At 42.2% G+C, this 12,351-nt stretch overlaps 1 protein-coding gene across 2 annotated transcripts in view; it reads left to right on the forward strand.

The window, feature by feature from the left end:
• Positions 1-12,351, forward strand: part of WDR70 (WD repeat domain 70) — a 344,061-nt gene that overhangs the window by 95,862 nt on the left and 235,848 nt on the right. For both annotated transcript variants that reach the window (XM_075588451.1, XM_075588456.1), the window contains one exon: positions 12,054-12,130. In XM_075588451.1, coding sequence (XP_075444566.1) covers positions 12,054-12,130 — 77 coding nt within the window. The remainder of the gene's footprint in view (positions 1-12,053; positions 12,131-12,351) is intronic.

The raw sequence follows: 12,351 nt of genomic DNA on the forward strand, positions 1-12,351 counted from the left end.
GCGATTGTGATGAAAGAGAGGGTGACGCCCTCACAATGAGGGTGCGCTGAGAGCTATGTCGAATTGCCGATGGGCAATTGGCTTGTTTTTTTCAAAAAATATGGGTGAAATGGATAACTCTAAGTAATCGCTGCAGTCATTTTGTGAGCAGAAATTGAAGAAGCAATGTTAGTGTTACCGAAGGCAAAAGTATTCCAGGGTGATGGAAAACATTAGCATTGTTTTGTCTGGTTCACCATGAGAGGTGCTATCCATGAAACCTGGAGGGAATTGGAAAGCTCTGCCGGAGAGGAATGGAAAATAGTAAGTAAGCGGAAGGAAAGTTGCCAGGACCCGTACTCCATTTACACACATTGATTCAAATGAAAGATTATGAACCGAGATACAAGGTGTAAAGAGGCCGCATGCAAAAATGCGCACGAGAGTCTGAGCTTCACAGAATGACATGCTAATCGTACAGAACGAGCAATGAACATCTAGAGGGATCCCAGATCTTCGCTGAAATATGTGAATAATCCTGAGTGCCAATTACAGTGCACAGAGGTTGGAAAATAAATCATTTTACTGGAGAGTTGTTAATATTTCATTTGGCACTTGAAAAGCGGAAAAACATGAAATGTATTCAAGAAGAGTTTTAGAATTAATAAAGGGGGGGGAGGAAATAATTTGACTTGAAAGAAAAGGTAAAAAAAAAAAAGAGACATTAAACGGTTAGAGGTTATAAGATGTGGGGGGGGGGGGCAGAGAGGGCAGGTAGATTTGTCAGCATGAAGATGATTAGGATAACCAAATCAATCGGGGAGTTTGCCAAGTGTGAGGGGATTTGGTAGGAGAATGGCAGAGGATTCAGAACCTTAAAGGATCCTAACTAAAAGTTGGAGTTGTGAGGAGGAAGAGTCAGAAAAGGGAATACTGAAGGGGTCAGACAGCACGTGAGCCTTAAGAGAGCTGTGTCATGGAGGCCAAGGGGTTGAACAACGTGGAAGGAAGCGATGATCACCATTGCCTCCCCGTTGAAACTATAGTGCAGGGGTAATCTATGTGAGTATATCTTTATTTATATAGCGCCATTAATGTACAGAGCGCTTCACAGCAGTAATACACATGATATAACAAATAATACACACCACATAATGGGAATAAGCGCTTCAGACATAAATGTAACATTAGGAAAAGGAGTCCCTGCCCCAAAGAGCTTACAATCTAAGTGGTGAGTAGGAAGAATGTACACAGACACTGGGAAGGTGTTCTGGTAAGTGTGTCTGTGTCGACCTTGGGGGTCGATGTATTAGGTGTATAGTATCAGAGAAAAAAGAGTGGTGTGAATAGCGCTAAACAATATATATATATATATATACAACTCAAACACAGTGTGTAAAATTAAAGAACGGCTGCCAGGAAAAAACTAACCCAAACACAGTTAGTGAAAACACACAGAGATAACAATACAGACCGGCGCCTCAATGTCCAAACTGAATGAGTCCAGAGATGTGCTGCAATGTCCAAAAATGCTGATCCGGCAGAAGGACTGCAGACTCCGCAACAGCACACGTGGTTTCATGCAAGGGAGATAAAAAGAAAAATCATAGCGTGACACTGCAAACTATAAACATATAACTCATACAGACATAACATACATGACAAACAACACTCACAGAAAGGCTGACAATAATACAGAGATTTATTTAAACAATACTAAAAACAAGAGAACTTGGGAGCGGGTCGAGGATCCAGTGTGGTAAAACTGGAATCCTACTTACAGCAAGCCAGAGGGGTACAAGCGGTGTGTATACTATGTATACTGTGCAGTTCTTTGGTCAGCTTCGGCGCGTGGTGCTGGTGTAATGGCCGCCGGCGCTTCCTCCAGTTGTTCCTGGTCTCAGCGTCCCTGCAGGCCAAACCTCGCGAGATTCCCGTCAGCCGTGACGTCACTCGCTAGGTGGAGCTACTCGCCGCCGCTTCCTCCTGTACCGCACGTCGTTCGCTCGAGCTGTAACTGGGTGCTGTGACCTGCTCCTTGGAAAGTCTCTTGTGAACAATCTCTAAAACACAAGAGACCTGGGTGTTTTAGAGATTGTTCACAAGAGACTTTCCAAGGAGCAGGTCACAGCACCCAGTTACAGCTCGAGCGAACGACGTGCGGTACAGGAGGAAGCGGCGGCGAGTAGCTCCACCTAGCGAGTGACGTCACGGCTGACGGGAATCTCGCGAGGTTTGGCCTGCAGGGACGCTGAGACCAGGAACAACTGGAGGAAGCGCCGGCGGCCATTACACCAGCACCACGCGCCGAAGCTGACCAAAGAACTGCACAGTATACATAGTATACACACCGCTTGTACCCCTCTGGCTTGCTGTAAGTAGGATTCCAGTTTTACCACACTGGATCCTCGACCCGCTCCCAAGTTCTCTTGTTTTTAGTATTGTTTAAATAAATCTCTGTATTATTGTCAGCCTTTCTGTGAGTGTTGTTTGTCATGTATGTTATGTCTGTATGAGTTATATGTTTATAGTTTGCAGTGTCACGCTATGATTTTTCTTTTTATCTCCCTTGCATGAAACCACGTGTGCTGTTGCGGAGTCTGCAGTCCTTCTGCCGGATCAGCATTTTTGGACATTGCAGCACATCTCTGGACTCATTCAGTTTGGACATTGAGGCGCCGGTCTGTATTGTTATCTCTAGGTGTATAGTATCAGCCACAGAGGTACTCGTATGCTTCGTTAAGGAGGTAGGTTTTAAGATGGGTTTAAAAGGTTGAGAGAAAGGGTGCTAGATGTATATAAAGAGAAAGGGTGCTAGATGGATATAGAGGGGAAGGGCATTCCAGAGGTGTGGGGCAGTGAGAGGTTTAAGTCGGGTGTGGGCTTTAGATACAAAAGGGGTAGAGAGAATGCATCCTTAAGCAGAATGCAAGAGTCGGGCAGGTGTATAGCGAGAAATTAGGGCTGAGATGTAAGAAGGGGCAGAAGAGTGTATAGCCCCTTAAAAGTGAGGAGGAGTGTGTGTGTTTTTGTGTGTGTGTTTGTGTTTTACTGGATTTGATAGGAAGCCAGGAGAGGGATTTCAGCAGGGGAGACACTGAGACAGATATAGGAAAGAGTAGAGTGATTCTGGCAGCAGCATTTAGGATAGGTTGTAAGGGAGACTGGTGAGAAGAAGGAAGGCCGGATAGCAGGAGGTTACAGTAGTCAAGACGGGAGAGAATGAGGGCCTGCGTCAGAGTTTTAGCAGTGGAGCAACAGAGGAAAGGGCGTACATTTTGAATGTGAGAGAGGAGTCGAGCGTGACCCCTATTCGGCGTGCTTCCCATACTGGGTGTATGATGGTGCTTCCAACAGTGATGTAGAAGGGGCAGTAGAGCCAATTCCAGTCCTCAAGGCCAACCAACAGGTCAGGTTTTAAGGGTATCCCTGCTCAGTTGGTGACTGTGACTGATTGAACCACCTGTGCTGAAGCAGTGAAATCCTTAAAACCTGACCTGTGGGGGGCTGTTGAGGACAGAGATGGCCACTTTTGCTATAGGGTCGAGGTGGGCAACCCAATCGCCACAAGTTGCAAATTGGCCATAAAAGTGTGGTGAATGTGAGTTTTCCAGCTCCCACAGTAAAATAAACTTTTTCATGATGGCGTGTGCTGGGTTCTGCTTTCTGAATGAGTCAACGAAGTGAACCAGCAGCAGGTGAGTGAATCCCTATAGCTGAGGTGAGTGAAGCAGACGAACAGTGTGTGTTGTTTTAAATGTTCGATTGAGCAACCTAATTTCTCAATTTTTACATGGTGTGGCGATTTGCCACTTCTCATTCACACCACCTGTGGCTACATTAAAAAATAGGTTATAGGGGCTTATATATCAAAGTCTTTTGGCTGCAAATTTGGGGTTAAAAAAACTGCATTACATTTATCAAATAAATTGATTTTGATGCCATGACTTTCCTTTGATAAATCTGGTGCTGTTTTTGCAGCTGGGATAATTTGATATTAAACAGCTTCAATGAGGGCATGCTTTTCATGATGATGACGTCATATTTTCCCAGCCCTCGTGCCATTCCTCACCTGGTAACACTTACATAGGTAATTGTAAGGGGTATTTAAGGGTTTTTAGCATTGTTTAGTATCAGCTCTCACCTTGACAAAGGCTTCCTGTGTGCAGCCGAAACGTTGGATTTATGCTCGATTAAATTTTCTACTTTGTGATAAGACCGTGTGCCCGGACTATTCTCTTTAGTCTGCACATGTGCCAGATGTGTGCGCTGTTGGTGTCTGCTGTATATGCGCACCCGCAGGGTGAATCTCCCCCTCTCTGCGCATTCGCTTGACAGTGGTACACCTGTGCGCATGTGCTGACTATGGCGGGCGTCTCTGCTCTTGCGCAGGATGCAAAAGGAGGTTTTGGCCATGTGCTTGCTCGCGGAGGTGCAGATGGAGTCTCTGCGCATGCGCTTTATTACGGCAACGGCCGAATTTGCGCGTGTGCGAGCTGACGGACTCATCTATGCATGCTTGCGGCAACGGCCTGTTTTGCCCACACTTGCGTCACGTACGTTAGTGTACTTCCATCTCCACGTAGGAGATTTTGTGCCAGCAAAGAAGTTTCAAAAGTTTTCAAAGTTGCTCTGTGCGAAATAGCAAAGCAAACGGCTTTAATTTCAAGCCTGAAAAGCCTGCCCGCCAGATACTAAGTCCCGACTTTTGGGACCAAGTTCTCAGAAACTAACGTAGCCGTCGCGGCTGGGATTTCTTGCCGATTTGAGTTCCAGGAGATTCTGGGCTAAGTCCCGGTCAGGTAAAACTCTCCCATAGAGTTCCCTGCACTTAGGAAACCCCCCAGTAAGTGTCTTTTCGTCTGTATTTTGTGTTCCACTGTGTGTATGCAAATGTATACCGAATAAATGACAATTTATTTCTCTACCTTGTTTTGCTCAATGAATGATCCTGGTTAAAAGGTGTAAATAACCTGGTCTCCCGTGACACTCCTATCCTAGTAGGAGATAAAGTTCAGCGGTGAACGTTTTCGTATTTGATGGGGAATATCCTCCACTTCAGTTCACAACCTGGGGGGGGGAGGGGCAAGTGATCACATGGTTGAGTGCTGGAAGACCTTTGGCACTCGGGTGCCACTAGTCTTCCGGCACTCAAAGGGTTGATGATGCTATAATTAGTGGCTAGAAGTGGAGGAGAGTTATCAGGGCTATTTTTGTGGGGATCTATAAAAAAATTTAGAGACCAACATGAACCTCCATAAAGTGTAAAATGATCCGGACTGTTGCTAGATTAGACTGGGAGGAGCACTGTGCTTTTTACCGTTGTTCCCCTGAGAACAACATTTGGAGATGTCCTAGCAGCTGGAAGACTTTACTGTCAGGACAGTACGTATCTGTACTGAAAGATAGGAATATATAAATGTTTGTAATCCTTTCGCTTTCGTTGTATTCCAGGGGGAGCATGGAGGGAAATAGAACAAAAAAGACAAAAAACAATCTAAGTGTAGACAGTTTTTAGATAGTGTAAAATTAAATGTCTTGTCTTGGCTCGTTTGTTGTGCCTACTTACAAGATGTAAGTTGTATTCAAGCAATTTAGACACACAATGGTCTCTGCTGAGGATGTTGTTCTCCACTCTATGAAGCGGTCTCCAATTGTCAGCTCAGCAACCAAGTGTATGTTAAGAAAAATGATACCATAGTGCAGACCAATATAATGATAAAACTAAACTTTATAAATTTAAAAATGAACACTTACAATAAAAATGAATATATTATGCATTGTTCACAATCTTAGTGATCAGGGAGAGAAGAGTGTATTAACTTCAGGCTCACCCGCCTCTTCCGATGGGACCTGATGTAATCAGCCTCTCTCTGCGACCAGCTGGGTTTGAGCAGGGGGTTTGAACCTTTTAAATATTATTATTTGCACGTTATTTGAGCACGTCTTCATTATTGTAAAATCAATTGATTTTGTTAAAATCACTCACTGTAAAGTTTTTAGTGAAACACTAATAGAGTTAGCGCCGTTTTTTCACCTTCACTTAGCATGTAATCCTTTCGCTGTCAGGGCAATAACATCTTTTAAAGATCTTTGTAAGAAATCAGATGTTTCCAAAATATATTGTTTGCCCGTGATGTAGAACCTAGCCCTTTAAGTGTGCTCATTTGAGCGCAATACAAATAGCCTGGCCACGATGCTGATACTGTAGGTGCCCTTAGGTGTTCCTGTGTGTCTGCAGGTATGAAATTAAGGAATGGTATGGAAGAGGGGAGATGACATACTGGCATGTGGTGCCATGCGCTACATAACAATATGGTACACTACACATTTCCAGACAGATGTGTATGCTGGAATGGAATTAGAAGTGCTTCGTTGGTTTACTTCCTGGGTGCCAGTTGTTATCTGTATCAGTATGTCATGTGGCAAACCGTGCTATAGTTTTGTGCTAAAGACTTTCTCCTCGTTCGAAAGTAAGAATGAAAAAATAAAGGAATACAAACTTGGGAGGTTTTATAGAAATTGACTGTTGGTTCATTTCAGCTACTTAAAATGTGCTAATTGGATGTTTTAAAACTTCATACCCATACAAACTTTCTGTTAGAACACTACACGTTTGTTGCATCTTCTGATGTATTTCATGACATTACTTTTAATGCATTTCTATGGAGTAAAATACTGTTGCAATCAATGACTGATGCAGGGACCGATAAAACGGGATTAACTACCCTAATAGAAATAACCCTTGAAGCCATTAATCAATAGTCTACACGTCATTTTAATGTGCATAATAAACACAATATTAATATAACAATGGGGTTATTTATCAAACTACCATAGTGCCATTCGGGGCACGATCACACGGTATCGCCTATATACGTTGATGGGAGATGGCACGATCGGGTTTTAATTAATAACCCCAAATGTGCCGGACATGAAATAAGAACAAAATTAGGGAGGAAGCCTGTAATACCAAAGTAAATCTTTCAGCTCCCAAGGAGTGGTACATACATATACGCAGAGGTTACCAAGGATTGCATCTAGGGAGCATTTCATTTCGGGAAATAATATTTTCTCTTATTTACCCTGGTTGCTTGGATATACATATGGATACCTTTAATCACGACCAATGACATTGTTTATTAGGCTGGTGACCAATTAAATTCCCAAATCCAAAACCATGTTTTTTTTTCTGTTTGTGCTTGCCCTGTTCTGAATAATAATAATAATAATAATAAATCAATCACACATGGGTAACTCCTGCTTTATATGGGTTTTTTTAATTATTTTTTTAAATTATTTTTTTAAATCTGAATCTTGTTCAAATACTCCCCAGAATTTATATTGTGCTTGCACTACAGGAATTTCTATTGAATTAAGGGTTGACATTTTCTTTATGAAGCATTTCCTCGACTCTTGTATTCGTATAAGGAAAACTATTACAAATGGTATGTATATGAGGTTACCATGCAGGTAAGACCGTAGGCAAGTGGAAAAATGCAACGGTTTTTAAAGTGGCCAGGCGTATAATGACGATTGTTCTGGCCCAGGCTCACTGTAGCTAATGAGTAGGATCAACAAAACACAGAACCCCAGCAAGCTCTTTTTGGAAACCCCTGAGCCCCCACAAAATATATATATGTATATGTGTCAAAATGGAGTGCTATTGAGCGTGGCATATGTATAGAACAGACGACAGAGAAGCCCAATGCTACATCCAACATGACATGATTTCTGTCATGTTGGATGTAGCATTGGGCTTCTCTTTCCGAATGAGTAGGATCAGGCAGTTAAACTCGTCCCCTTTAAATGCACAAAGAGTCCTTATTTTCTAAGATAACTTGGAGGTAACATTTATGAGAGGAAGGTGAATAAGCAATGCTTTCTTCTGGGGAAACAGTGAGAGGGGTGGCTACTCACAATGGCCGCTGGCTGGAAATGGAAGGGGTTATGACCTGACATGCAAGAAATAAGGCAGGGAGAAACCAACAGCCAAGGGTCCTGGAAGAAACCAAATCAGGCTATTGCAGGAGTTGCTTGGGAACGGTCTGAGACGGAGGAAAGGGCGTTACATTTGTAACCACAAATATACTGAGGAGTGAGTGACAGCAGTCACATAACAGGGAGAAATCCATACAGGGGCTAGAACAACGATCAAATGCTCCAACAGAGAGGTTCACTCTTTATTTGATCTTGAACCGGGAATGATTGAACTGTTTCTCCATATGTAACATTCAATCCCTAAAACCAAAACAATTGATGCTGAAAGCAGTAATTCCAGAGCTAGATCTGAACAGGGTGACCAGTTGGTTGCAGATTTTCAATGTCAACCTCTCATCTCCATATATATGCCACATAGGCTCTATACAAAAACAAACTCCAACAAGGAGTGTCTAAGCATGTCCTTGGTTGACAGGTGTTCACCATATTAATAATGAAACCCCACTTAGGAACAGACCACTAAAGGCATTTTATAGGCTTAATTGTGTGAAGTACTGACACCATTTTTTAATTCCTCTGTTGCTCAAAAGCTGAAGCTTTATTAAGGAACCATCACTGTCCTTTACTTTTAACGGTGAAATGCTTTTCGGGGCACGACTTGGAACACGTTTTCTCTTTGTTCACTGATGAGTTGGTGTGTATGATTCCACAGGAGAAGAAAGAATCTTTTATTAACCCACTTGTTCAGAAAAAGTTGATGCTCTGGAATTGAGAGAGTTCATACAGTATGTCCGGTAGATGACAGATCTTCAGTTCAGGTAGCCCAGTATGTTCCAAAGTCAAGAAAGCCACAGATATGTTTCCATCCACTTCCCAAAGCTTTTCAGCCTGAAGGTGTCTTTGGATCAGTTTACTGAGTTGGTTCAGCATGGGAAAGAGAAGGCCTCTTTTTGGAAGTTTAGACCCAGACAACTATTGATCAATGGGTCCTCCAGATAATACAATTCTGTTATGCTTTAGAGTTTCAATGTTCCTACAAGATACAGATTTGTCTCTTCAGCCACGTCAAGTAATTCTATAAAATCAAAGGCTTTAAAAGAAAATCTTTTGCACCCTAGTGATGGAAAATATGTATTAACATCTTGTTTCTTGTGCCCAAGGCAAGTGAATCATTCAGAGCGGTCTTCGATCTAAAACACACAGAATCGGAAAAACAAGTCATAAGATCAGTGCAGCAAGGGGATTACCTAGCAGCAATGGTCTTTGGGGATGCATACTTTGCGTTTATATTTTGCCAGATCACCAGCAGTTCTTACATTTTGTGTTGGGTGCAATAATCTTTCAATACAATGATCTACCATTTGTCAAGAAAGCAAGACGTATCTCTTTACCCAAACTTGGACGACTGGCTGGTCAGAGCAAACTCTTTGGGCCAACACACATGTAATTTCAGAATTGGGTAATAATTTAGTACAAAAGCCATATACATCCCTTCCAAGGTCACTACAAAACAACCCAAATGCAATCCTCATGGTGCAATACATTTCAGTAACAACAACAATAATAATAGAATAAGTATATGCACTCGCAATGTGAATGCTTTGTTACATAAGCACATTTGACAGGATCCTTCTTCCTCCCAAATGCGAGCTTAGTTTAACGCAAGATATTGTACACATTGGGAGTGGCCCTGTGTCAGTCTCTATCTCCTTCCTGGCACTAGAACGGTGCATACTTCTGCGTGGAGGCTGTGACGTCCCAGAATCTCGTTTTTGAGGAGTTTGTTTCAAAACATTACAAGAACGAGCTGGCAAGAGCATTCACGGCCGTGCACAATGCAAGGACGGTGAGATGTGCGCCATATGTTACGGAATATGTATGCATGAGGTTGCTGGGATTGTTGTCGCTACAGTAGACACCGTAGAATGGGTGAGGTTCCACATGAGACTACTACAAAATGCCTTTCTGCGAGAGGGGGACATGAACACAAACAATGCCGGTCAGCAGATCATCCAGACAAACGGGATAACATTTTCCCTAATATAAAATGTTTTACCAGGAAGTAATAATATGGTGGGAAGATGTACGCAATCTACCAGTTGCTGTGGCCCTCGCTGGTTACACTTGGATGACTGTCACAACAGATGCCAGGCAGACAGGATGGGAAATTTAATTTAGAGCGGATTATACGGCAAGGTTGCTGGACAGAATTAGAACGCAAATTGCCAATAGATATATTGAAAATGGGACAGTGCACTATGGCCTCAAAACTGGAATTATATAATATTATATGAAGATTTACTCACATCTCTGGAGTGTCCCCATCCTGTGTTCTTTATGAAGCGTGCTGCTACTGATAGAGTGAAGATAAGCAAAACCTCCTACATGTTTCATGCGTATTGCACTTATCTCTAAAGTGCAATACGCACGAAACATGTAGGAGGTTTTTTTCACCTCCATTTTACCAATAAAGATTTATTTTTATACCAATTTTTGACCCACTCTCTTGGCTGTGCGCTATACTCTTTTGGATGTTTTTCAAAAACGTGTCTGAACTTAGGATCTCATGGCATTCTGACGTAACTGGAAGGTCTGCATGTACCCGAGAAAACTACCTGGCAGAGGGTGCGTGTCCTTCCCATGAACATTCAAACAGGCATATGTTTTTTTTTCCTATCCAGATGATTCTGACTGTAGTGGGGAAATTACAACACGACAGCCACAGTGATGCCGATATTGCCGGATTAGCCGAGAAGACCATAATATCACACCCTGATAAAGCTGCCATTCGTTTTGCCCTGTGGACAACCGTTGATTCCAGATCTGTTAGCACTAGGTCAAGTCAGCACCTGAGCACTCATTTGTTTCCCTGAAGGCATAGCTTTTGAGAGACACCCATTGTTGAACAGAGGTTATTTCTAGAAGGTGGTTGATACCCAGAAAACGTTAAATTGCTGCAGTGTATTATACAGTCTGAATTAATTTTGTATTCATAACAGGACTGATCCCATATATGGGTCAATGGCGCTAATATTGAATTCCCTTCAAACGGGCCTGAATGAGCACCTTCGTAAAAGTTCCATCAAGATGCGGGTCCCTGTACTGGCAGTATTAAGCGATTGTCGACTGGCAATGCATTCAACGATAATGCATTTTGTGAAAGCATTGAATAGGAGACCAACATTTATTTAAAGACTGTGAGCATGGCTCTAACATTTGCTTTTGAACATTCTTCTGAAGGAACACTTTGAACAGCCAGAATCCTGTCCTTTGGAATAAATGTACATAAACCTATTGTTTAGTGGCCATAACGGCAGCACAGAGAATTACAGAACTTAATGCCCTTGTTTGCAAAAATTAGTATTTGTACTAATCACAAGACCCTGTGACAGTAAAGATGCCACATTTCTTCCCCAACATGTTGTTTGATATCCATTTAAACCAGGCCATAATACTTCCATTATGTCATGCCCACACCTTAACAATGATAGCAGCAAAACTTCATATTTTGGATGTGCTGAGAACATTTAAAAGTATTCAGTACTTATGGAGGACACGACTTCAGGAAGTCAGACAAGCTGTTCGTTCTTGTTCGAGGACCACAGTTATGGCGGTCTCAAAGCCAACTCTTTTGAGATGAATAAAGATGGTGATAATGAAAGAATACCACAATAAGAACCTCTGGCATTTCTGAAAGCTCATTCATCAAGGTGAACAGCACGGTCCTGGCCCAAATGGGCTCATGCTTCATTGTTGGATTTTTGTTCTGCTGCAGATTGGGCTTTACCACATACTGTACCTTTTTTTGCAGCGTTATAGGATTTGTTATTTCCTTGGCTGATGCTTCCTTTCCAAGGAAAGTCTTGCAGGCAGCAGTGATGTAACTGTGTGTGCGATATACTTTCCCCTGCGACAGAGTGCTTGCAATCTAAGGGGTATGATGACTTGCAGAGACAGTAGTGAAAGGAGTAAGTGCTGTGGATGTTGGTATCTGACCACGAGAGTGGGTACGTGTTTATGGGGATGTGGGGAGAAGTGGTCATGAGTCTGGCTATAGCAATGCTTTATTCAGAAGGTGTATTTGATTTGAAGAAATGAAAATCATCTTGTTGTATGTACTTTTTCTTATACAGGGTCACACGGCCATGCTTAACGGGGGATGCTGGCACCCAAAAATAAAGGAAGAATTTATGACTTGTTCCAATGATGGGTAAGTTAACTCAATTCTTCCAGCTTTGATTTATTTGTCATTATTTCTTTACGCTTACTGGGTATGGATCAGGTATTCAACTGTTAACAGAAAAAAGTAAAAGTGATGCTTGTTTAAAAAAAAAAAAAAAAAAAAAAAAAATCCTTCAGTAGAAGAATGAGTTCCAGACATAACTCCCAGCAGTATGTTTTTATGACTGTATATCTATATATATTTTAATA

This window comes from Ascaphus truei, chromosome 1 (assembly GCF_040206685.1).
Source record: "Ascaphus truei isolate aAscTru1 chromosome 1, aAscTru1.hap1, whole genome shotgun sequence".
In the NCBI taxonomy this organism is placed as follows: Eukaryota; Metazoa; Chordata; class Amphibia; order Anura; family Ascaphidae; genus Ascaphus; species Ascaphus truei.